General features: G+C 41.0%; 1 protein-coding gene across 1 annotated transcript in view; it reads left to right on the plus strand.

Annotated features, from left to right (window-relative positions):
• The window catches only part of JAZF1 (JAZF zinc finger 1), a 330,578-nt gene that overhangs the window by 276,855 nt on the left and 27,292 nt on the right, over positions 1 to 26,431 (plus strand). Inside the window, exon 3 of the mRNA XM_061414278.1 lies at positions 9,888 to 10,084. Within this exon, the coding sequence (XP_061270262.1) occupies positions 9,888 to 10,084 (197 nt within the window). The remainder of the gene's footprint in view (positions 1 to 9,887; positions 10,085 to 26,431) is intronic.

Below are 26,431 nucleotides of genomic sequence, written 5' to 3' on the forward strand. Positions count from 1 at the left end.
CCGGGAAAGAGATTATTGGTTTAAAAAAATAATAATTCCTAAGTAGTATTCAGAGACAGCTTGCTAGTCTCTGAATGACGATGTTCATAAGGGTATTTCTGTTGGTCTGCAGTTTCCAAGTTGCCGCGGGCGTGTGGGGCCCCGGAGCAGGGGCACCCAGCCCCTCTGTGTGTCCTTGCTCCCAGCTCTTGGAAAGGAGAAACTCCTGGATTTGGATGCTCTTGTATTTGGTTTCTTTCAGTGTGCCAGCATATTGCAAATGATTCCTTCTAAATTTAATGTTAATAGTTCCATTTTAGTCAGCATTCCTTGAAACTGAATTTTAGCAAAGGATATGATAAAAAATAAAGTTGGATATTTTTAATAACATATCTAGAGAATAATTATAAACCACATATTATAAACAGTGTATTACAGTGTACATATGTGATTACAAAATAATAAAACTAAACTTTATATTGTAGCTTCTCTGCATCTCAAAAAAATTTAAGTAAATTTATTCCTCTCTGTTCTATTGTTATAATCTCATGACGGTCTTTCTCATGAAAGGATTATTTTATTCCAGGGTTATGTCCTTTCTATATTTTATGTTACTATGGCCTTTTCTTTTTAATGAGTAGCTAGTGAAGGTAGATGGTAGTTAGATAAGGAATGCCACTTGGCAATAAAAATGGGCAAGTGAATGTTAGTTTATTAATTATTTTTAAGGTTTTAGAACATTCAGCCTATACTGTAACTGTCCTTAAAAAAAGAAAAAGAAAATATAGTTGTCAAGAGAGTAGATGAAAGTAAGATCACTTTTTGTCTTTCTCTTTTCTCTTCTCTTCCCTGTCCCTCAAAACACAGTGAACTCTTATAAATTAGCTGCTCTTATAAATTAGCTGATACAAAATTGACTTTCCCCAGAGTTAATTTATCTTGTTCAAATTGGACCGGAACTACTCCTCCAAGTCCAGGAACTATATCCTCCTGCATGTGTCAGATATAAACTTAGAAAAGAAGGCAGGGCAGGGTATGTGGGAAGTGTCTCACTTAAATCTGTCAGTTTTGGTTTGATACCCAAGAACAAAATCTGATTCACTGGCTAGGTACTTCACAAATTATGCCCACAACCCTTGTGAATATCAGATGAAAATCTCACACACAGATACACAAAACCCTCATAAGTTAAGTACTAAGCTGATCTAAACAGACAGTGTAGGTTTTTTTGTGGTGCTCAGTACAGTTCAGTCGCTCAGTCGTGTCCGACTCTTTGAAGCCCCATGAACCAGGACTCCCTGTCCATCACCAATTCCCAGAGTTTACCCAAACTCGTGTCCATTGAGTCGGTGATGCCATCCAACCATCTCATCCTCTGTCATCCCCTTCACCTCCTGCCCTCAATCTTTCCCAGCATCAGGGTCTTTTCAAATGAGTCAGTTCTTCACATCAGGTGGCCAAAGTATTGGAGTTTCAGTTTCAACACCAGTCCTTTCAGTGAACACTCAGGACTGATCTCCTTTAGGATGGACTGGTTGGATCTGCTTTGTGGTGCTACTTTTAGTTTTATTATTGTGCACTAAATTTTTAATAGCATATTAAAAGAGGCTCTGAGTTTTGGTGGCACTGCAAAAATTTTTATGAAGCTTCAGAATCCATCCCATAGGCCTCAGATGGTGAAGAAAGAAATTCTGAGATGAGAAATGAAACATACGATTGTTTGAAACATTACTAGGGACTCTGTGAAATTAGTGTTATTTGGGAGTCCACATTATTTTTTGTCTTTGAAAAGAACATTTATTATTTATTAATTTCCCCCAATCGCTAGTAAAAGTCCTTTTCTTAATCAAGGGTCACAGACAAGCAGTCACTCCACTTGCTGCCAGCAGGTCATGTTTCACTTGCCAGCTGTTCTAACGAAACACCTCTCAACCTCACTGAGGCTTGAAGTTGCTAAAATGAGAGGAGCCACCCCATGAATTTTTTAGCAGATGTGTGTTTGGAAACCCACCATTACTTTGAGACCTAGAACAACCAGATCCTCTGACATGTGGACCACACATGATCACATGCTAAAGTGTACCCATCATTCCCATAGCCTAATTTGAATGCCTTACAGGTCATTCAGGGCTTCCCTGGTGGCTCAGATGGTAAAGAATCTGCCTGCAATACAGGAGACCTGGGTTCAATTCCTGGGTTGGGACGATCCCCTGGAGAAGGCAATGGCAACCCACTCCAGTATTCTTGCCTGGAGAATTCCGTGGACAGAGGAGCCTGGCTGCATTCAGTCCATGGGGTCACAAACGACTGAGCACAAGCACAAGCACAGATCACCTTGCTTCCTGACTGGCTTTCTGTCTGTCCTTGTCCTGAATTTTGCATCGTAGTTGCTGGAGAAAAGGAAAATCCCTTAGTTCTCTTCACTGGAAAGATTGATTGTTGTCCTTGTCAGGTCAGAGATCCCATTGTCTGGAGCAATGAGTTAGCAAATTGGAGAGTACTTAGAATTGTGGTCTGTCTGCCAGCTCCTCATGGCTTTCCTCAGAGACCTTCTTGGTTTCACAAACTTTTTTCACCAAAAAAATGTTAATGCCCAAAGGGCCATTGAAAAGGCGGAACAAAGCTTTTGAACTTCAAATGATGTAGTTGGATGTTGTGCTTTGTACAGAGGTCTGGTTGTGAGCCACATCTGAGCCTGGTGTAGCTGTATGAATCTCCCAAGTAAAGGGCGGCCTTGCATTGCTTAGAAAGAAGTCTTTCCATCAAGTAGCAGTGTCTCCCATTGCCTGCCCTGCTAGAAAGGCCTTCTACAGTGGATTCTTCTCAAGAAATTAAGGGGGAGAAGTAAAGAAAAGGAGGCATGTGGCTCTATAGATGCCCCGGCTTCTAGCATGTTGTCCTTAAAGGAGAGGAGCTTTCTGTTTGTATTCTGGTTACTGTTACCACCTTTTGCAAATTTACCTATGATGGAAGCAGTCATTTAATCAATGCATGCAGAATCCGTGAAGGTGGTTCATTGCTTTCAGAATCAGCAGAGCTCATGATGGCAGTACGTATCCTATAATGCTCAATAGTTTAGCTCAGAAGTAACTGTTAAAATGTCAGTAAATCGCTGATGTTACATTGAGAGATGAAAGATTTGTGAGTTAGGATTTCCTGAACAAGAGTCATTCACATGATGTTTGTCAAACACCGAGTACCAGGCTCTGTTCCAAGTGCTTTACATGTATTAATTCACTTCATCTTTGCATTCTGTAAAGCAGTCCTTATTATTTTTAGCATTTATGGGTAAGAAAACTAAGGCACAGAGAGATTAGGTAACATGCCCAAGGTCACACAGATGGAGAACATAGAGGAGAAATTAGCATCTGAACAGTCTCCTTACAAAGCCCATTGCTACACGAATATTTTCTGCTACACGAATATTTTCCAACTGTAGTCTATCACCAGTTAATCTACAGGTTATCACCTGTTAGTCAAGAAATTAATGTGGAGGTTGTGACCACGATATTTGGTTAAAATGAAATAGAATAGAAAAATATCAGAGTGTATCACATATCATAAGGATTATTTAATGAAATTTTTGTTTCAGATGCTTACATAAAATTTCTTTATCTTTTCACCCAAACATGTTGCACAAGTCAAAATTGTTCTAATTTCAGAAAGACAATACGGTGCAAATACTGCCTATTAGATAACTCTCCCTACCGGCAGGGCAGCCCCATGTAATCAAACACATTTATGTTTACTCAGTGAAGTATATGAATATTCACACTAAATACAATAAATAAAGCATATGAACAGCTTTTATGTAGTTCACATCACGGTTGGTTTCCTCATGAATTTTGCTGTTGAACATTAGAAATTTCCCAACTTTCAGAGCTCTGGAGATTTCAAAATTACAGATTGTGGACCTAATTATACATATGTGTGTACAGGCTTTCTTAGATTGAGGCCAAAGAAAAGTTTGGGAAACACAGCCCGACGCTGCTGCTGAAATCATGGACTGTTGGAGCCGGGAAGGAACCTAGAGGTGATATATTCCTTTTACCCATAAAACTGAAACTCCTCAGTTTTAACAAGAAGAAAAATCAGGGGCAGAACAAGGGGAGCACTGGGACTTCTGGAGGTCACCCGCTTCTTCACTCTAGAGCGAGCCCGCTGACACACAGCTTGGGGCGTCTGGACCACACGCCCTCTCCAGCGTCTTATAATAACAATGAAACCACACCATGCATCTCAGACCTTGGATCCTTTTCAAGTTCTGCTGAGAGAGGCTCGAGTTTTGAGTGGTCACTTCCATCGCTGGCTTCTCCAGAGCCGGTGGAAGCTGAGTGGTTTTGCACCAGCAAGACACTTGGGCTCAGGTGTTTGGCCCGAGAGTGAGGTGCAGCAGGGGACCTGCCCAGGCTCCAGCCAACTCTGTAAATTTCCTGAGTTTGTGGTTGAAACTGGTCTCCGTGGACCAGCAATTTGACATTTTCCCCCTGTGGTGTTACATTCATGTTTCCACGTTTAACATGTCAGACTGAATGAACATTGTGGTCTAAGGATTTAAAAGATTTATAATGGAGTCTTGAAAATTTACTTAAGGAATATGTACTTCCCCAAGCAATAACAAATATTACTACAAATGACCATATTAAATTAAAGTAACTTGGGCATTTCTGATTTGTAGGAGAGTTAAAATTAATCTTATGGCAGTTTCAGTTTCAAAATGAAAACATGACTTTGCCTGACCACAGATTTCCAGGCTGTTAGTCAACAGTGAATGAACCCTCAAGTGACTTTTTTTTTCCCTTTAAGAAATATCCAGTTCTCTTTATGTGTAGAAAAGTAATACCAGAAGGAAAATACCCTGAAAAATCAACTGTAGTTGTATCTGCAAATTTCCAATATTCTGATGAAAATTTTTTTCATAAGCTGAGTAGTAAGTACATGGATTGTCATTTTATTCTTCCTTAAACTGTGCTTTAAAATATGTACAGTCAATTTGTGTGCGTACTACCAGATTTTTTAAATGTTTTTAAGCACAAGTGACAAATCCATGAAAAATCTTCTATAAGTGTTCTTTAATGAGAGGTCTTATTTTTATACTTTTAAAAAGGAAAAGAAACTTTCCTTATCCATCCTTCATTGCTTCCCTGATTAGCTCCTTTAGTAGGTAGGCAAGGAGCCTGGTTCAAATGCTTTTTCCCACACATTAAAATAATAATAATAACTGTAGGTATATTGGTAAATGTTTAACAGTTGACTCTTGGGGTGGGGGGAAAAAACCCCAATTTGTAATATTTGCCAATTTCCATGGTGTAAATACTCCATCATGGCCAATTTCAGGCTACCAACATTACATCACTGCACAGAGTAGGGAAGTAACGTGCTGTATAGCATCATATAGTAATTCTACCAAACAGATACAACTTTATTAATGTAAATAACCTCAATAGCATAAATAATAGTAAAATGGAAGAAAATAAGAACTAATCTTGAGTATTGTTATCTTTGTTTTTAATATACTTGTTTTAATTTTAACTTCACATGATTTAATTTTTGATAATGGGTATATTTAACAAATGGCCTAAATCCCTAAAAATTTAATGATCAGCTCTCACAAGCCAGCATAAGCCCACACTAGCACACTACTGCTACAAGACCAGAACAGTTCCTATTGCAAAGCAGAAAGAATTCAGGAAGGTGGGCACAGCCAGCCTTCCCCATATCACAGCCCAGTGAGGCTACAAATCCAAGACCCCAAGAACCTAGGGGCGCAACACAGCAGAACTTGGATGCTGAGAGGATAAAGACCTCCACTCTAATGGTTGCCCCACTTCCAACAAGTAAACCCCTGCATTCTCCTAGGCCCTAAGCTTCAGCTCTTTAACCCCTTTCAGCTTTGAAAACCATGACTCTGCAGCAAAAACAAGAAAGCTCAGAGTTCTTTGATGTGCAGTAGGCAGCCTGGCAGAGCAGGAGCTTTTGATTCAGTCCTAAGGCTTGACTTCTCAGCTTTGCCATCAGCCAGCAAAGTGACCTTGCACAGGCCCCTTCACCTCATTTCCCAGTTACCAGGAAAAATGAGGGGGCTAGACAAGGCAATCTGTCTCACCCAGCTTCCTTCCTGCTCTAAACCCCACGTTGGCTGCAGTTACTCAGGGCTTTGGGAAAGATCACCAATCACGTCAGAATCCACTGGGAAAAACTCATCAGCCTGCAGGGTGGTGTGACTTCCCAAGCCTGAACTCCATCTCCTCTAGGAATACAGCAGAACGTGTCTAACCCTGATGATGGAACAGTCTGGGCTGTGGTCCTTCAAGGATGTCACAGTGTAGCTGCCCCTGAAGGTGGAAAATGCTTGGAGCCAACTTATTTGAGTCCAGTCTAGACCACAGTCACAGACAACCTTTATTCATTCTGCCTCATCAGGTCCTTTATTAACTTGTCTCCCCAAGTGGTTTTTGCCATTGGGAATTCACCCATCTTTTGACAAACTGGAACACTGCTTGAAAAGTTCAGGGTTTAAATAAGTCTCCAAAAAATAGGTAAAGTCATGGGTGATAAGTGAAAGAGGAACAGTGCAAAACCACCAGGGAGAAACTGGCGAATTTTATCCAGTGTTCTACAGGCATTTTTATGCCCTTCCGTGTGTATGTTGTCACCGGGAATAAATTCTGCAGCTGTGTATCCTGGTATAGTGAGGTTGCCTTGATTTATGGGTATAGCTGCAAGTTCATAACCACCAATCCAAGGGAGAAGGAGGGAGGGTGGAGGGAGAGAAGGATTGGCAGAAGTGTTTTATGAGTTTCATGTTTAATGCTTTTAACATGGTGCCTCGTTCTCGCTTCTAGAAAGCACTTAGCAGATACAAGCCAAAAATAAATGGCTGTCCGTAGCTGACCAAACCCATGAGGGGGTGAAGGCGAGGGATATGTGTGTGCACGTTGTTATGGTTGTTTATAGTTGTTTTTATATCTGAGCTGTAGGAGAGTATTTATTTTACAATAAAAACCATGAGCTATTGATACTTTTTAACCAGAGTAAGAGAAGACACTGCTAACCTCTCTCTCTCTGCCTCTCTCTCTCTTGCAAGACTGTCTTGCTGACACTCTCTGTGCACTCTCTGATCTGATTCCCAGTCTTGTAAGCTATGCATGAGGCACGAACGTGGTGCTTTCAGAGCCATAAACATGCAGCGCACCCTCAAGAAACTTGGAGTAAGGTAGACGTAACGTACAGCAAAAACCACATTTATGAAGCGTTCTGTAACAAAGTCACTTCCTACATGACAGGCACTGCCGCCTTGTTTTATCCTCACAATATCCTCAGAAGTCAGCACTGTTGTTGGCTGGTCCACCAGCAAGTGACCTTCCTTGACCATGAACAGCCTCTCAGATGATCCGGGACAGTCATGGTTTCTGGGTCTTTTCAGAGAGATAAAAGGTAGAGCCTGCCCACCAGCAGGGCCACGTCACACCTTCTATGAAGCTCTCACTGGTACACAATGGCAGTCTGTCCAAATGCGGGTAGAAGGTGCCCCTTGGGCAGAGGTGGGAGCGTCCCTGGAATCAAAGCTTTTATAACACTCCCTGGGCACGTTCCCCATTCCCTGCAGGGGCCATGTTCAGGTGCAGGATCACCATGCTCCGGAAGCCCAAAGCTCCTGCTTCCTATCAGCTATGTATAGATGGTTTCTAGCTCCTCCCAGGCCAGATGCCACTTACCAGTCAGGGGGTCAGTCTTATAAGCAGCGCTGCCCAGTAGCATCTTTGATTTACCATCTTGGCAGGTTACCAGAGTTAATCAAAACCTCTTGCATAAAGGAAAAAGGGATGTGTTAGCCCTTTAGCTGTTACACAATTTCTTGTCCCATTTTATAGAGAATAAAGCTGAGGTTTAGAGAGGATCATTGACTTGCCTTAAGTCACATTTGTAAGTAGCACAGCCAGGATTTGAAGATAGGCTTGCCTGACTCCAAGTCCCGTGCTCTTAACTAGGATGCAAGATGTTTATTTTTCATTCTACTCCATAGCATATCTATCTATATTTTTTTACTATTTAAAAACTAACTTGAATTACCTACGCTAAGAACACTTGGCCTTCCTAGAACAAGCAACATGTTTAGCCTGTGATTTTGGCCACTTCCCGGCACACTGCGTGCCCACCTGAAGAAGCTCAGCATTGTGCAGTTAGCAGTCGTACTTAAAATAATAAAAGAAAGCACTAGTTCCTTACTTTACAGTCCATATTTTAAGTGTAGAGGTTTATGAGAAGAGGAAAAAGCAGTTTTAAGAGCAGTAGAACCAACTTTATATCTGAAAATAAATGAATACCTGGCTACCGAGTGCAAACAGTTCTGGTTTGCATTGTCATTCCTTTCTCCCTTTTCAGTCAACACCATCTTGTAGCACAAAAACATAAGAGCTCAAGACAAAGCATACAACTTTATTACAGTTTGGTTCAACATATAAAATCCAGTTTATACGTATAGATTATATTGCAAAAGCCCTTCAAGAAATATGCCATCCATGTTCCAAGTGTAAAAGTAGACATTTTAAGACACTAACACTATTGTAATATTGTTTCATTGTGTGTTTGAGCAACTGGAAACTTTTACCCAGGCATGAGAACTATCTATTGACTTCTAAAATGCCGTAGTGTAATGAAGACGAATATAAAGGAATTCTGTAAGCAGAATGTGAAATGTGTTGGGTAAAATACCATGTCTAAGCACAATGGTACCCACTCCAGTGTTCTTGCCTGGAGAATCCCAGGGATGGGGGAGCCTGGTGGGCTGCCGTCTATGGGGTCGCACAGAGTCAGACACGACTGAAGCGACTTAGCAGCAGCAGCAGCAAGCACAACGGTATTAGTTTATGATGAATTGTATTAAAATAGACAAAACACAGTTGATGGGAGGGTGGGGTACAGAGGGACCTTGAGAGGTATGGTTATGATCTGGTTTTGAGCGTAGGTGGTGGGCATGAGTGTATGCTTTATTTACATAAATATTTTCATAAACTCTATTCTCTAGACTTTCCATCCCAATTCTCAAAAACTGTAGTCAACATTTGCTGTTTAGGGAGGAAATACCATTTCATAAGTGGTTTTGAATTTCATTATATGAATTCATAAAATGCTAGATTAAACAGGGAGAAAAGAACAAAGCTTGAATATTACTAACTTAAGAGAAGTGTTGAAAGAATGTAACTTTGAAGTTTCCAAAGTGAAACTATCGAAAGAAGTCCCCTTTCCCTTTTATGAGTAATAAAATCATGACATAAACAGATCTTTCTCAGTGATCTTCCTTGTACTGTGCTTGTTCCCTCTTATTGAATTTTCTTGGGCAGAATTGTTCAGTCATTTGATAAATGTATGCTAAGATGTGCTTGGCAGCATGCTAGTAACGATTATAGGGACTTAAGTCCTTTCTTTTCAGCTAGTAGCTGGGGAGACAAGACCTTTAAGCAACCAAGAAAGTGTTAAAAAGCTAGATACCTGTTTGAGAATCCAGAGTATAAAAAAGAATCAGAGTCCTCATGAAGCCATGTATGTTCAGTGGCACAAACAATAAATACTGCCAACCTGCAGATGAAGGAAGTCCTCTCTAGTTGACAGTGGTGGGGGGACTTTGAGAGCAGGTGTACTTTCTGAGGATTGAGAGGACCTTCCAGGCAGTCCTGTAGCTGAAAGCACTGTAGTGAGGACAGAGGCTTGGCCCAGGGAACTTTCAGGAGCTAGAAGATAATTCTATCATGTAGGAACAGGGCAGCTGTTCTGAGTTTTTGAAGTTGGGACTGACCTGTGAACAAGTTCGTACCCCAGGGTGGAGCATCTGTCACATTCAGGTTAGCAGTCATAATTCCTCCTGCTCTGTAGATGGGTTATTTACAAATGGTCTCTTCCACTTACAGATTCATGACAGATGCTGCCCGCCGAGAGCAGGAGTCTCTGAAGAAGAAGATCCAGCCAAAGCTCTCGCTGACTTTGTCCAGCTCCGTGTCTCGAGGGAATGTGTCCACGCCACCTCGCCACAGCAGCGGAAGCCTTACTCCCCCAGTGACCCCGCCCATCACCCCCTCCTCTTCATTCCGCAGCAGCACCCCGACTGGTGAGTAGGTTAGCCCTTAAGGGGGGGTGTGCGTGCGTGCGTGCATGCGTGCATGCTGTATTGGGGGCTGGGCACAGATCTTGCTTGAGATCCACCTCTTCTTTGACCCTTTGTTGATTCATTCATCTATTTATTATTAAGGATATAGTTAATAAGTTATCATTTATAATGTGCATGTGATAATGGTTTTATAGACATGTTTTCAAGCCTTTACCATTTGTTACATATAAAGTGATGCAGTGTCTTGGGTTTGCTTCAGTCAAGTGGAGAAATAGATCAAACAAGATCGATTGTGTTGATTATTGCCACGTGTTGATTATTGTTCAAGCTGGGTGATATATACATAGGGGGTTATCATCATACCATTCTCCCTAGATTTACTTGTTTAAAAGGTTTTCTGTGATAGAATGATCAATTTTTAAAACTTAGAGTCCCTCTTAGCGCCAGGCCTGAGTTACAGTAGTGAACCCAAGGAGACCAGTCATGTTCTTTCTGATGGGCTGAGGCATAGTAGAAGATGTTGGCATTCTAGGGGGCCAACAAGAACACTCTTTCTTGTCTTCACCTCCCAAATGGAAGCGATTTGAAAAATAAGACTCAAAGGTAAAAAGTAAAATCAACTTTATTACTGCATAAAGGCTAAACTGCAGAATAAAGCTAGGATCTGTAACAACTGACTTCTTAAGTTGTCTTCCCTGAGTTGAACTTATTCCCGAACGTTCCTCTTAAGCTTGCCTGTGTAGGAGCAGACCAGCGCGTGCCCAGGCACAGAGCTGAGCAGCACAGAACCTTCTCCCAAGTCAGAGATCCACTAGTCAGTGATAGAAGATGGTAGAAAGAAGCTGGAAAAGTCCCTCCTCTTCTTTTTCCCATCTGAGAACAGATATTATATTTCCCCTCACTCCTGTAGGGGCATAGACAGGTATTCATCAAAGAAGTACACCAATACCTATAACATTGTAACTCAGTGATGGGAGAGAGGTTTGACAGAATCAGGAAAGACTTCCCCAAGAAGGAGAGAAGGAGCATCCAGCTAAGGGGACAGCATTTTTCAAAGGCTCCATGAAGGGAAACCTGGCAGGTCCCAGGTTACTGAAGGTAGACCAATTGGTGGTGAGGTGTTTGTTAGATGAGGCCAAGGAGGTCTACAGGGCCCAGGACTCTGAGGGTGTTATTAAAGATTCTAAAAGCAGAAAGAAGCCATTCAGAATCATGCCATCACCCCCTCAGTAGTATCGCCCCTTAATGGTGGATGAAAATGTTTATTTTCTCTTAGAGTTTATGTATTTCTCTTTTATCCAGCTCCCATCAAGGGAGGTGGCGGCAGTCCTGTTTCTCAAAGTGTGCTTCAGAATATGACTTTCACAAAATGGAAGTTGAGGAAAAGGGTTCCCTAATAAGTTTGGGAAAGTGTGATGGGTTTAATACATTGTTAGTCTCCAAGCGGAGGATTTAGAAAACTTTCAAACTCGTCACTCTGATTATAGGAGCTCTTTTTCTAGGGGCATCTCGGTGGGCTCATGGTTGAGAGGGTACCCTGTGTTCCATCAGGATTGGGCATTTTGAACACAGAATAGGTGTGGGAGGCAGACAGAGTTCCTACCTGAACTTTGCCCCTTACAGATCACTGTTAATACCCATTATTTAGGTTTTTGTGTGAGAGTTAAATGTGATAGCATACACATGCATTAAACATTCAGTAAATGTTCATCCCTGTGGTCCAGTTTTCAACTAGCTGTTTCAGAAATAGAATTGGAGATCATTCTATACAGGATGAATTGGGTTCATTTGTGTGGGCATTTTTCCCTTCCCTGAGATAGACCACCATGTTTCTCTTACATTTCTTTCTGTGAAGATTTACTTTCCAGGATTTCTGCTAACATTTAAATCTAAGGAATGCCATGAGAATGTAGTGTGATTCTTCGATTCTCTTTTCTGAGTATTTCTATGAATATTTATTCATATGACATGTGAATTATGGGGACAGTTTTATACCTGGGTATGTTTTATACCTGACTTAATAAGGATTGACTCATGGCCAGTACCAGATAACTATGACTACCCCAATTAGTAATGGGAGTTTTAGAACCCCATGAAAATAAAGACAGTTTAAAAGTGAGAGTTTATTATTTTTCATGTAAGAATATTTGGAAGAAATGGAATCATTTCCTCTCCTTCAGACATAAAGAAATCTTTCTGACACCTTGTCTATTTTAGCAGTTTCCCACTGAGAGAATTAATTTATGTTGTGGTAAAGATGTATCATTTTCAATCTGTCAAGATCATTGGTAAGTTATTTGCTGCTTGAAGAACATTCCATGTAAACATCAAAAATTAGCAGGGGAAATGGTTTCTTAAACCCCTACCCTGTACAGTTTTGATTGTGTACATTTTTCAATGTTTGAAATGTTATTTTACCTGTAGTTAGAGAGATCAGCTTATTTTGCCTGACTAATGTGGTTTCAGTCACTTTCATTGCCAGGTTATAAATAATTTTCCATGTTTCTACCTCCTAAATTCACTCTTCCAAGTTTCATATTCAGGATGCATTCCTGGTGCAGAAGTAATGGTCATCTTGCAGGAAAGTTCATTTATAAAGTATTCTTTAAAATATACCATCTTAACTAGACAGAATCAGATCTCAGTTTCATCATAGAGTTTCAAGTATGTCTTAGGAATTCTTAGAATTAAGATTTATTTTGTGATTTCTAAAACTCTAGAGAAATTTTCTTTTCTCAACTTTTTCATTTCCTGTCTTTGCTTTGTATTCTTTTTTAATGTATTTTTTAGTGTTCATTTAAGAAAAGCTTTGAATGGTTTAAATCACGGGTCAACATTGTTTTTTATGAAGGCACAGGGGCCTCTGTTTCAGCTACTCAGCTCTGCCACCATAGCAGTAAAAGCAGCTATAGAACTACACTAACGAGTGGACATTCTGTGTTCTATAAAACTGGAAGTTTCTGTGAAACCTTATTTACAGATTTGGTCCATAGGCCATAGTTGCCAACCCCTGATTTAAATTATAGAGATAAAGAATTAAAGATATATGTGATTACTATGTATAAAATACATAGTCAACTGTGTAGCACAGGGAAGCATACTCAGTGTTTTGTAATAGCCTATACCAAAAAGAATCTGAAAATAAAAAAGATCTATGTGTGTGTGTGTGTGTATGTGTGTGTGTATCACTGAATCACTTTGCTGGAAAGTGTTGGCTGGATTTCTGGTGGTAACAGCACTGCATAGTCTCTACTGGAAAATATTTGCATATATATTTTGGCCCATTTGGGGGGAAAAATTCAAGTATCACAACATTGTAAATCAGCTATACTTAAATTAAAAACGTATATTAAAAGTGAAGATAAACATGATTGAATTCACTGAAAATAAAGTGTTAAAACAATTCATACCATTCTCCTTTGAAAGTAGTAATAATTACTGAGGAAAGGCAACCTAGATTTTTTACTATGTATGCTTACTGTATGCTTTATGTATGATTACTTAATCCTAGCACCAGCCCCACTGAAACAACAGTATTAATTCCCATGTACAGATTAATACCTTTTAAAAATTTATTTTAATTGGAAGATAATTGCTTTACAACATTGTAATGTTTTTTGCCATACATCAGTATGAGTCGGCCATAGGCATACCTGTGTCCCCTCCATCCTGAACCCCCTCCCACCTCTCTGCCCACCCCATCCCTCCAGGCTGTCACAGAGCACCTACTTTGGGTGCCATATGTCATATGTCAAACTCCCATCGACTATCTAATTTACATATGGTAATGTTAATACCTTTTTAAAAACTCTTTAGACCTTCAGCCACTTAGCTGCCTCAGTTGCTAACTTGACACTTCTAAACCCAAAACACAAAAGTGATTAAGTTATTGGAACTGTGGTTTACCTTTATTCCCAGTAACCCTCACTTTTAACCCACTTCACCATTCAGATAGCAGATGAGAACTTGAAGAACTTAATCGATTTCGTTTACTCAAGGTTTTTTTCAAGGGTGAGTTGGAGCTGACTCCAGGCAGTCAGTTGTTAACTATTCAGGCTTGCAGACCAGTTGTTAAAGCTCATCCTGAAATTGGTCATGGTGGGAGTCTTAAACCTCCCTTTGCCTGGGCTCCACTCCGAGACTCTTACTCAGTTGATGGATCAGGCATTGAGAGTTTTCTTAAAGCTCTTGCTAGGGAATTCTAACCTACAGCCAGAGGTGGGAAACCACTGCTTTTAAATGCTGGGTCCCATCTTGTCAGAGCTGTGTGTTTTCTTGCCTAGGTTAGCCTATTTCCAGTTTGCTAGGAGAAAGGTTACTGTAATCTACTTGCTTAGCCTCCAAGCGTGAGTCCAATGGGACTGAACAGATGCTTGCTTATGTCTTAATGGAGAAGCCATGGAAGGAGTTGGCTGAATTTCTGGTTATAACAGCACTGCATAGTCTCTCCTGGAAAATATTTGCATATATATTTTGGCCCACTTGGGAGGAAAAATTCAAGCATTAAACCAGAGAAAGGTACCCAAGGAAATTAAACCAATTTTTTTGTTTTCTTGTTTCAGCAGCCTATAATGACCATGAAGTAGCAAATTATATCTGTTAATCTGTAATTTAAGTTCCTATTGTACATTATGTTGTTTCGTTTCCTATTCCTCTGTCTCCTGCTATTTGGCGTGATAGTAGACCTTTAACACTCCCTTATGGCTTTGGCAATAAGTTACTCAGATTGTAACTTTGCAGTTCTCAGGAGTTGCTAACAAACAGCAAAATCATTTTAAAAAGTAAAGTATTAATTTTACCCTCAAGATGGAAATTACTGCCACACAACTAATAGAACTGACAAGATTTAGCTTAACATTTAGAAGCTCTGTCTGAATGGAGCTGAGGTGAACTCTCCCCCAATCCCTTTATTTTTAGAAAATAAACCTAAACAACCTTACTAAAGGGAGAAAATCTCAAGGAATAAAAGATAACTAAAGTAAGGTCTAAACTTGCATAATTCCCCCATCCCCACCCCAAAGAAAAGAATGAAACAGAAGGGAAAATCTCAGAGAGATCAATCCTGTCCTATTTAACAGTGGAAAGGGAGAAAAACTAAATATTTTAGCCTGACTGAATTTTGTGACCTACTTATAATAAATTCCTAAGGCCGGGATTTGGTATTTCTAATGGATTCTGCCCTAAAGAGATGAATATCTGGACAGTGCCTAAAAAACATTCCCTAAACTCTTCCCATTGAGAAAGTAGCCTTGATTTATATTTCCCTTTTCACATAAATGTGTTTACTTAAGCTGGAAAATGACTTCATGTTGCTCTCCTATCTGGCTTACATTATATTCAGGGTCACCAACACACCCTTTCCTGGCCTATGACTTGTTTTCTTGTTTGTTTATATACTGCTTTGTTCCACTCATTGTCCTTTCATCTTCTTTATTGATTGACTTGTAAAACCTTCATCCTGCTTCCTGAGAGTTATGGCCCAGCCTTGTCACTAATTTTGCTTCCTTCCCCACCGTCTTATGCAGCTACTTATTTATAATCTCTTGCAACTCAAAAGTGTAGGATAGCAGCAACAAGATAGTAATTACAAGTATTTTTCTCAACTACACCACCTGCAAGAGACCTTCCCAAACAAAACATGTTTTTGACTTGAAGAAAGCAAATCAAATCAGTGCCAGTCTATATTAGTAGATTTTATCTTTAGAGTTCACAGAAACTTAATCACCATTTGTTTACCCCACTTTAAAGACAAAAGAAATTGAGGCTCATTTAAATGAAACCTTGCCCAAGTTCAGTCATCCCCAGTTGAGTGGCCACTGTTTTCCAGAGCACCAAGACTGGGCATCTTCTCAGTTCATGTAATTTACTGATCATCTAGTTTGTTATAATCATTGTTCCAGGTACTGGGAGTACAAAAAAGCAGAAGGTATAGCCCTTATGGATTAGAATTTACGTCTCTTAGGAAAAGCAGGTTATACACATGTGGAGCAAATACTTAATGAACATAACATACATGCAGATGGACTAAATTACTAGCATGGATTATTGCTTAGATAAGATGGAGGTACTCATGGGCCATTCTTCCCATACTGTTTTAAGGCAGTTATAAGCAATATATTCACATCCACAAAATGTCTTAGAAATTGTAAGGCAATGTAAATTCCTAAAGAGTTGGAATCAGGTGAGATCAGGGGGAAGTGATTGGCGGCAAACAATTTTAGAGCATGATCATTATGGACTGCCGGGGGATTCATTAGCAGACCCAGGTATGTTGATGGGGGGGTAGTTATGGAAACCTGGAGTTTTCTGGAGCATCTTCTGAAACTCTGGGAATAGAGGTAAAGTGATGAGAGCTTTTGGTATCAGAGGGATCTGGATTCAAATTTTATTCTTCAGTTTGAGAGAGAGATGATCTTAAACCTTTGCAAGCCTTGGTCTCCTCATGTATGCATTGGAGACAATGCCTACCTTCCCATGAGGATTAATGAGGTAAAGTTAGGGATGGAAACAGCTACTTATGTTAATACTGTCTCTCCGTAAACCTCTGGTTCAGAAAGGTTCTCCAGGGCTTCAGAAACAAGTGATATTGGCTGAGCAGTTCCACACTGTGTAGTTACCCAAGAGGAATGGAAGTATATGTCCACAGAAGACGGGGGCAAGGATGTACAGGACGACGTTATCTGCAGTACCCCTGAGTATTAGCTAGTCTGTCTCCAAGTACGTGGATAAACAAGTTGTGATCTATCTGTACAATGGAATACTATTTAGTGATTAAAAGAAAAAAACCATAAATGAGTCTCAAAAACATTTTACTGAGTGAAAGGAACCAGACACAAAAGAGTGCATTTGAAATTCAAGTAGAGATAGCTGATCTGTAACAATGGAAATCTGAACAGCAGTTGACTCTCGGAACAAGAAGAAAAAGTTCTCTCCCTTCCAGAGAACTTTCTGGACTGATGGATATAGTCCATATCTTGATTGAGATGTTGGTTATACAAAGGTGTACATTTATCAAATTCATTGAATTAGGCACTTAAAATCTATGCATTGTATTTACCTCAGTTAAAAAAAAAAATTGTTGGCCCAGGTAGAAATGAGGAAAAGGAGCCCACAAGTTCCACTCATTCCCTGAAAGAGCAGAGAGCATTTCCTCTACTGTAAACAAGCCATTTAAGAAAAAGGGAAGTAAATACATGCAGTAGTTTGAAGAAGAAAATCTCTGGAATTTCCTCTCCATTGAAGAAAGACAGTGAAATACTTTATTCTCAGCTTTCAGACTCTACAGAAACAATAGTGTGGTCAAGTAAAAACAATTGCTACACTTATTAAATGAAGAAGAACTAGTTGCCAGACGCTGGGACACAATTAGAATTAGTTGATGATTAAAAATGTTTCTAATAGAAAATTATAGCATATGGATCTTCCAGATCCAAAATGCTTTCCATGAGACAGAATTTTACAAGAAAGAAAAATTAAATTTTTAATTTAAATTTACTTTTTTTTTTAATTAAAAACTATCACTGCCCAGTTTCAGCCCCTGGATGTCTTCTGGAACTCTAAATGAACTCCATTTCTGTAATTGGAAGCCAGTTAATAACAGCTTATCTTCAGACTTAGAATTTACAGTAACGGCCATCAATAACTTATCTTCTAGTGACAATATTTTTGAGGCCTGCCATTTTAGCAATACCATGCTTAACCATTCACATTTAATTATAAACCTGAATTTCATCTCTACTGTAACTGTGTTATTGCTTAATCAAATTCAACAAAAATAATATGTCCACTGTTAGGAATTCCCACAAGAAATCTTGACAGTCTTTACATCATGTTTAGGCATGTTTCACCTGATGCTAGAAACGTAGTTCACAGCGTGGTTTTGGCCCTCAATCATTGTGGCTCTTTCTATGTCCCAGTAGGGGTCTCTGCACTGGCCCAAAAATGTCAAGAAATATCAAAAGATAAAGTTATTTTCAAGGGCACACCCCCTACCCTCCAAAAGAATGCCGTCTCTTTAAGCTAGGGTCCAGAGCTCATTCGTATGCCAGCTCCCATCAGTACACACTTTGACTAATTTTCCTCTGGAAGCAAGTACCAGAACGAAAATAGGAGTGCTAAAGAGAGCCACATATTGTAAGCATGGAAAACGGCACGGATTCCACTGAAAACACAAACAAGCAGACACCCAGTGCTGCCACACACCTCTGCTGCGAAGCTGACAGGGATTTAACACCTGATGAATTCGTAGCCCAGCCAAATGTGTGTGTTTCCAAAGAAGCCTTTTCATTTTCCTTCCCATCTAACACACAGCATATTAAAATCAGAGAAGCCCTTTCATCTTCGTGGGTATCACAGCAGCAAACTGATTTTAATGTCTTTTCCATGTGGGTCTACTTTTAACAATAAAGGGATCCCCGGGCGCACCCAGCTGCACAGCATTAGAGGCAGAATCTGCAGCAAAAAAAAAAAAACAAAAAGAATGCTTTAAGCTAATTTGTTCTTGCTAAAAAGACTATCCAGGTACAGAATCTCCCTGGATCTGTCTCAGGGCTTTGTTCAAAGTCCTTGGAAAGGCACTAAAAGCAAAGTGGTGTCTGACAGGAAGGGAGAAATAAGCTGCTGGGACCTGTCTGATACCTGGCAAGGAGAGGATGCTGGCTGTGCACCTTGAGCCTCTTACCACCACACTCAGTTACTCACTCCTTGGAAAACGGGATGCTCGTGTTAATGTATAGTCATCAAAGCAGCAACAAGTTAGCTTGATCTCATCAGATCAAAGATGTGTTTCATACTCCACTGGACTGAATTTTCTTTTTAACCTAGCCAACTCAGGCTCTCTTTGGTATGGAAGAATAAAACATAACAAATCACCCCAAGAAACTAAAGGTTGGGAGACCACTGTATAGGAATTTGAGATCTAATCATGATTGCTTGCTGTGTTTTCTACCTAGATACCCAATCATTATTATTTTTTACAGGCAAAAAAATAAAAGAGGTAGCCAAGGTGTTTTAGATGCTTACAGACCCCAAAATAGGTCACTCTCAGGGAAATTGTGTTTCCTCTTGTCAAAATAGTTTTGAGTAAAATAGCTACAGGGCATCTGTCAGTGGCCTACTAACTAAGATATATCTTTTTGAAGCCTGGGTCTGGGAGGACCTTTAGTTTTCAAATAGATATATTTTCCAAAATTAAAATATTTTCAAGTAACAAGATGAAATAAGTGTAAAGCGGGTTTCTCTTATAGCAAATAGTGGAAATGGTATTTTCCATGTAAGATATTTTGAGCTCTTTGTATGCTGTATAACTGGATCCTAGTGAAAATCCTCATCACAGTGTTTAACTTGAAAGCAGTTCTAACCCTGGAAGTCCAGGATTAAACTCTGTGCTTCCACAGAAGGGAGCCCAAGTTTGATACCTGATCACGAAATTTAGATCCTGCAAGCCACAGGGCATAGCCAAAAAAAAAACTTTTTAAAATAAAATTTTTAAAATGTTTAAAAAAAAAAAAAAAGGATAGGGGACTTCCCCGGTGGTCCAGTGGTTAAAAATCCACCTTGCAGTGCAAGGACACCGGTTTGATCCCTGTTCCTGGCAGATCCCTTGCACCACAGAACAACTAAGCCCTTGGGCCACAACTACTGAGCCTGTGCTCTAGAGCCCACGAGCTGCAGCTGCTGAAGTTCGTGCACACCTGGAGCCTGTGCTCTGCAGCAGGATAAGCCACCACAAGAAGAAGGCTGTGCACCATAATGGAGAGCAGCCTCTGCTCCCTGCGACTAGAGAAGGCCCGCACACAGCAACAGAGGCCTACCAAAGCCAAAAGATAAAAAAATAAATCCTTTTTTAAAAAGGTAAAAGAAGAAAGAAAACAGTTGCTTAGAATCTTAAACTCAGGGGTGGAAAGGACCTCGACACGCTTTTCTGTTGGCCATCTTTTTCCAGTTTCTGTCTGCCAGGCAGAAGTGTACTGTGTTACTCCAAGGCTCTAACAATTGCCAGGACCAGTGCCAGGTATTCAGTTTAGGATAACGCTTTTGAAGCACAGTCATGATCCTATATCTTGAACAGGCCCCCCCAAATGACACCCTTAAATGGCCACTTTCTAATTTAAGAACTTTGCATAAACTTCTAGGCCATTATTGTGTTGACAGTCTCCCTAAAATTCACCTTGATGAAGTTCATTTTGGCAGAGCATGCTGTTGCTACCAACAGTATTTCACTGCCATTAAAAGGAAACAGGCTTTGAAAAATGTTTAATTAAAGCCACTTGGTTTCAGTAATATACATGCATATAATTTAGAATATGCTATTTATACCTAAATTGTTTTTGTAAGACTAACAAAACTTGACAAATGACTAACTTTAAAAGCATATAATTAAAATGTTACAGCTCAGTTGTGAGTGAGCTGCCAGAGGGCGCCTGCCTGGGGATGTTTGTGACAGGCTAGGTGGGTTCCCACCACCACCTGTGGACAGCACACCTCAGCCTGGAGGTTTTTTTCTTCCCCCTAGGAGATGAATAAGCCCTTTTTGGAAACTAAAACCATAAAATTAAAATTATGAAGTAACTGCAAATATAAAAATTGGGATTTAAAAAAAATTTTTAATAAATCAGAGTTTCTGGAATAACTATATAATAAGCATGCATTGCAGAAACATAAATATACCATTGGTAGCTAATACATAGTACTTGGCAAGTAAATTGCAAATTAAAAGTTTAGTAGAATCCAGTTAACACATTTGTAAATAATCTATAGGGCTGTGTTTCCTAAAATGAACAATAAATATTCCAAAAAGGACTTTTTTTCTCTTTTTTGGGGGGGGAGGGCTCACAATAAAGACCTATTTCCTGGCATCATCAAAAAAGGAAGATTTGCCAAGACTAGAAAGCTTCTCCTTTGCCATGTAAAAGCCCTTCATCTAAAGCTACAAATGTGGCATAGTAATGGACATTGTCATTTTCTGCCAAGCAAGGAGGACAAACTGGGAAATGAATTATGTTACAAACTGGAAAGTAGCTTCATTTTCATGGTAGCTGTGCCTCTTTAAAAATAACATCTCACAGCCTCCTAGAATTTCTGTTCACTTAGTCTGTATTTTCTATTATATAATAGTCATTTTGGAAGGATGACAGGGCTGAAAAGTGAATGGATATTTTTTCGGAACATCTTTTGTCATCTAGAAGATGGCAATTTGTGGCTCCTTCTGAGTGATATTTCAGATTCTTGTCTATAAAGTGCTCTGAGTGGCCTGAATTTATTAACCTAATAAGCCATATTGTTACTTAGGTGCCTGTGCCTGGTTAATAGTTGTTGTTGACTCTTCTCATTGACAGACCAAGATAGTGAACAGAATAAGTCCTGCATGCCGGTTCTTGGCAGACTGGTAGTAAGTCATCTTCCCTCACCCAGGGGAGCTCCAGGACTTAAGTTGGCTCAGAGGGCCGGAGCCTGGGATTAAATCTGAGGTCCTGGGTTTGATTCTTCTGTGAGCCAATTCACTTGGCTCCATCCTTGAGCCCTGAATTGTGCCCTTGAGGCTAGTTGAACGTAGCCCCTTCGAATCTCTCAGGAAAGAGATGGTGGAGATCGGTAAACTCATGTAGGACAAATCAGGTTCCCAAAGATTTGCCTTTCCCTCTGGCTTGGCCCAGGGCGATCAAGGTCAGTGTAAAAATATAATCATGAGAAAAACCAACTCAGATAAACAAGGTCCTACTGTATAACACAGGAAACTGTATTTAATATTCTGTGATAAAACATAATGGAAAAGAATATGAAAAAGAATGTATATGTGACTGAGTCACTTTCCTGTACTGCAGAAATTAACATAACACTGTAAATCAAGTATAGTTCAGTATTAAAAATAAGAGCTCACAGTGTATGCCTGTGAAGCACTCTGAATGGCCTCGGTTTATTCAGTGGCAGAGCAACAGTATTGCTTTGACATGTTCTTCTCCAGTCTTTTGTGTTCAGTACAAATGCCCTCAGAATAGTCAGAAGATGACAAAGGAATTGGTAAAAATAAATGTCTTAAGACTGGCGAAGCCTCAAACCACTCTAGTACTTGTTGCCAAGAAAGGACAGAGATTCTGTGACTTGGATGGAAGGGGATCTCTTTCACTTCCTGCTCCCCTTAAAGTGATGGTCAGAGAGCAACTCCCGCCCCTCCTCCACCTCAGGGCAGAGGATTCCTGGGAGAGTAGTGGGGGATGCGGCAACTTCATTGCATCAGTTGTCGCTCCTTAACACCCCTGAATTTAGGAGATGCTTACTGCCCAAAACTTCTTCTGGTGAAAGGAAGCAATGGAGAAAAACCATGGCATAAAATAGCATGAGATCTTAACACTGGAATTTTAGAACCAGAAATATGTGTCAAGGTCATCTTGGCTATTGCAATTTATAAGTTATGACCAGCATTTTTTAATATAAGGAAAGAAAGAAACAGAAAATAGGGTGCTGCACACTTAGTAAGGACAAATACTGTCTGAGGAAACTTTCAGTTTCGTGTGTGTGTGTGTGATTTTCTGAGTTGTGATTTTTTTTTTTCTTTTACTGAATCATGGTCAGAAAATTTGAAATCCAGTTATCCAGATTCACCACTGCATACAAGTGTAAAGTCCAAGGTCGTGTGGCCAAATGGATCAAAAAAGTACCAAGACCCAACCTTACTGATTTCCAGTCCAGTGCATATTCCTCACATTCCAGCCACAGCAAAATACTGAGCGTGTTCTGATCATCAGCTGTGTTGTAATCATAGTTCTTTGTTCATGAGACTTCATCAAACCATAGCTATACAGTTCTTCTGGGCCTGCAGATCCTGGAATGTTCTCAGACTCGCCATCCTCAGAAAGAACACAAGGTCCTTCACTAGAGCTTAGTCATAAAGGGGGGGGGGGGGGGAATCATGTTTCTGTGTGCTTTTGTGGGGGTAGAGATTTCTCTTTGATCAGTTATCCATCTTAGGCAGTAACTGAGCGCCCAACCTGCAACCCCATCGTTAGATACCTCAGCGAAGTAAAGGTGGGAAGAGATACAGTCTACGCCCTGAGGGACTTGAGGGGAAAAGAGAAGAGACTGTGTCACAGTGAAGATGTGAGTGAGGAAGGATGTGGACCGGAAAGAGGCTCTTTTGCGGGAAGGGTGTGGTCTGGAAGGGCTTCTGGAGGTGACCTCCCAGAGGCGCTCTTGGCTTTGGATGAGAACCTTGCCAAGTGCAGGCTTGATCTCCCTTCACAGAAGGCCATTCCCCCACCTCTCCCCTTTCCCTATTTGTCAGCTAAATCAGAACCCAGGGGCTTCTAGACAGGTGTTTTCCCTCGGCCCCTTCCTGCGGTAGGTGAAAATGATGTCTTCCAAGTATTGAAGGAACAGGTACCACCACCTACCTCTCTGGGTCCCATAAAAGCTGAGGTGAAAATAGTTGTGAGCTCCTCTGGGTTTTAGCGCTGTGAATCTCTATTTTGGGAAGCATTTTACCCCATACCCAGTTCAGACCCTTGTGTCTTTACTCATTCGCTTCCAGAGATTCAAAGTTGCTGAGAAAGCTGAAATGATCGTTGTAAAAGCAGACAGATGGCCTGTGTTTCCCTGTCCTTAGTGAAGGCACGGCTCTCTCGGTCACAGCTCTGGGCAGCCTCATTCTTTGTTCTCCCCCAGCACCCGAGCTGATCTCTCTCACTACCACTCTTGTTCCCTTTTCCTGTCCTTGTTTTGACAGGGAGGAAAGTAAACGTAGCCAGTGATAAAGCCAGGAGTGTGGCTTTCCAACCACAGCCTCTGCCAGAGGCTGGCGCCCTCCCGGTAGCCTGCCCTCTGAATGGTAATTAGCTGGATGGGAATTTTCACAGGGGCCTCCCCCCGGAGCAATTTTGCCAAAGAGTAACCCTCTTGTCTAGACCGTACAAACCCATAAAGTCATCAGCTAGCTGGGATTTCCAAGCTACAGAGCAGTAATAGAAAAGCCTGCCTCTAGCCTTGGAGGGTTTTTCAGTATAGAGTGTTCATTGTGGAAACCTGCCCTTCACACAAGTGCACAGACCTCTATCTGAGAAGAGGGATGGAAGGTCACCCACCGCCTCCGTCATCCCCAGGAAGACACCCGCTCCGCATCTCTGCTGTGTTGGAATCTACACAGCCTCACCCTCGCCTTGCATTTTAAACCCAGGACACTCTCCTGGTTTTTATTTGGGCAGTTGGTTTTTGAGAGCAGTCCAACTGTGCCTTTTAGTTTTCTTGCTTGCCAAAGCTAATTATTCATTAGTGAGATAAAAGCACTTTAATACTTGGCATTTGAAGAAACTAGGCTGCTGTCACTTACCCAGAGAGCAATGAAAAAAATTCAGACTTCAAATCCAGTGCTCTACCATTTTCGGGACTTTGCAAAGTTTTGATAGCTCTTACGACAACAGCATTGATGAGACTGGAAAATGGAAACACACGCTTTGGAGGGGGTGGTGCAGAACGGGCAGGGGCTGTCCTGAGCCCCCTCAGATCTCTCCTAAGCCTAGGTGTAACTGAACTCTAGCAAGTCCTGTGCAGTTGGTTTTCAGAAATAATGTTAAAACAGATTACCTAAGGAGGAAACCAAATCCAGATATACAATTTATGGAAAGAAAAATCAGTTACGGAAGCAGATAGAAGAGAGCTCCTCAGGTGTCTACGCCAGCCTGGTGAGGGGCATTAGAGTTAGCTCTGTGTGCCCGCCTGGAGGAGTAAGAATGCAGTGTTAGTCATTGCATCAGGACATCTAGATGCATCAGGATGTCTAGAATGTGTGCGTGCTTCGTGTGCGTGCTCAGTTGCTCAGTCATGTCCAGCTCTGTGCAACCCAATGGACTGGAGCCCACCAGGGTCCTCTGGCCATGGGATTATTCAGGCAAGAATACTGGAGAGGGTTGTCATTTCCTCTTCCAGGGGATCTTCCTGACTCTTGGATGCTTTGCCAAGCATGTTATTCACATTCCCATTTTATATATGAATGGAAACCAGACGTTCAGAGATGTTAACTGACTTACCCAAGGGCATATAGTAAGATTGGGTATCTGGATTTTAACCCAGGTCTGCCTTTCTCCAAAGCCCACTCCTGTGGGCTGTCCTCTCTCCGACTCCTGACAATGTGCTATAGGACTGTAATCCATTTATGTGCCTTTCAGCAGTGCTAAGGACTCCTTTGCTCCTAGAATGTTATTTTTCAGGAGACAGATGATGAAATCCACACAGAATGCCAGGTTGCCCGATAGAGTCAAGTTTGGTGTGTACACAGCCTTGGGGTGGGGAGTCACAGGGAGGCTTTTTGGAGGGAATAATAGCCAATGTGAGTGTTAAGAATGAGTATCTCCTAGTCAGATGAAAAAGAAGAGGGTATATTCAGCTGACTGGTTCAAATGGGTGGGGAGGGAGAAAAATGCCCAGAAGACAAGAGTTTGCCCAGCTGTGTAATGTGAAGCTGTTGGAGGGTTTTAAGCAGGAGACTGTTGTGGTTGGCTTTATATTTTTAAAAGATTATTCTGACAGATGAATGAATATTGGGTGGAGATATCTACTGAAGCAGTAGGAGAGGTAGCAATAATGGGACCAGAATAATGAGGGGACGTGGGTGGACTCTGGATACATTGGAATAAAGCCTGGAGGACTTGCATGAGGATCCGGAGGAGGAAAGAGAGGAGTGACCCCTGGCTTCTTTGCTGGAACAGCTGAGTGGATGGTGGAACCATTTCCTGGGTTGGGGGTTGAGGCACAGGAGCAGGTTTTCTAGGGTGGTGCACAAGCAAGAATTCTCTTTTAGAATCAGAAAAAAGAAAATGTAGTGGCTCGGTCGTGTCTGACTCTTTGTGACCCCATGGACCAGGCTTCTCTTTCCATGGAATTCTCCAGGCAAGAATACTGGAATGGGTTGCCATTTCCTTCTCCAGGCGATCTTCCCGACCTAGCAGATTCTTTACTCTCTGAGCTACCAGGGAAGCCCTTAGAATCAAAACATGACCTTAAATCACCCACCAACCGCCTCTGTCATGGTACACTGTTTTTCAGAAGTTCCCTGACTTTCTCAGTGACCTTAGAGAATCTTAAAAATATGGATTCCTGGTACCTGCCCTAGATTTCTTGAGCCAAATTCCAGAAATAGAGCCAGAAATTGGCAGCTTTCAGCGGCTTCCAGGTAACTTTAGCACTGCTAGCCCACTACGAGTTCAGGGACATCATTTGTGAACCACTGCTCTATTTCATAGTTGCCAGGGCCAGTCGTGATGATCTGAAGGCCATTTGAGCAATATTGCTGCCCAGATGTAAAACCTGTGTTGCCCATACCATCTCTCCCATCTCTCTTTCCCCAGTGAATCACAAGCC

This window comes from Bos javanicus, chromosome 4 (genome assembly GCF_032452875.1).
Source record: "Bos javanicus breed banteng chromosome 4, ARS-OSU_banteng_1.0, whole genome shotgun sequence".
In the NCBI taxonomy this organism is placed as follows: Eukaryota; Metazoa; Chordata; class Mammalia; order Artiodactyla; family Bovidae; genus Bos; species Bos javanicus.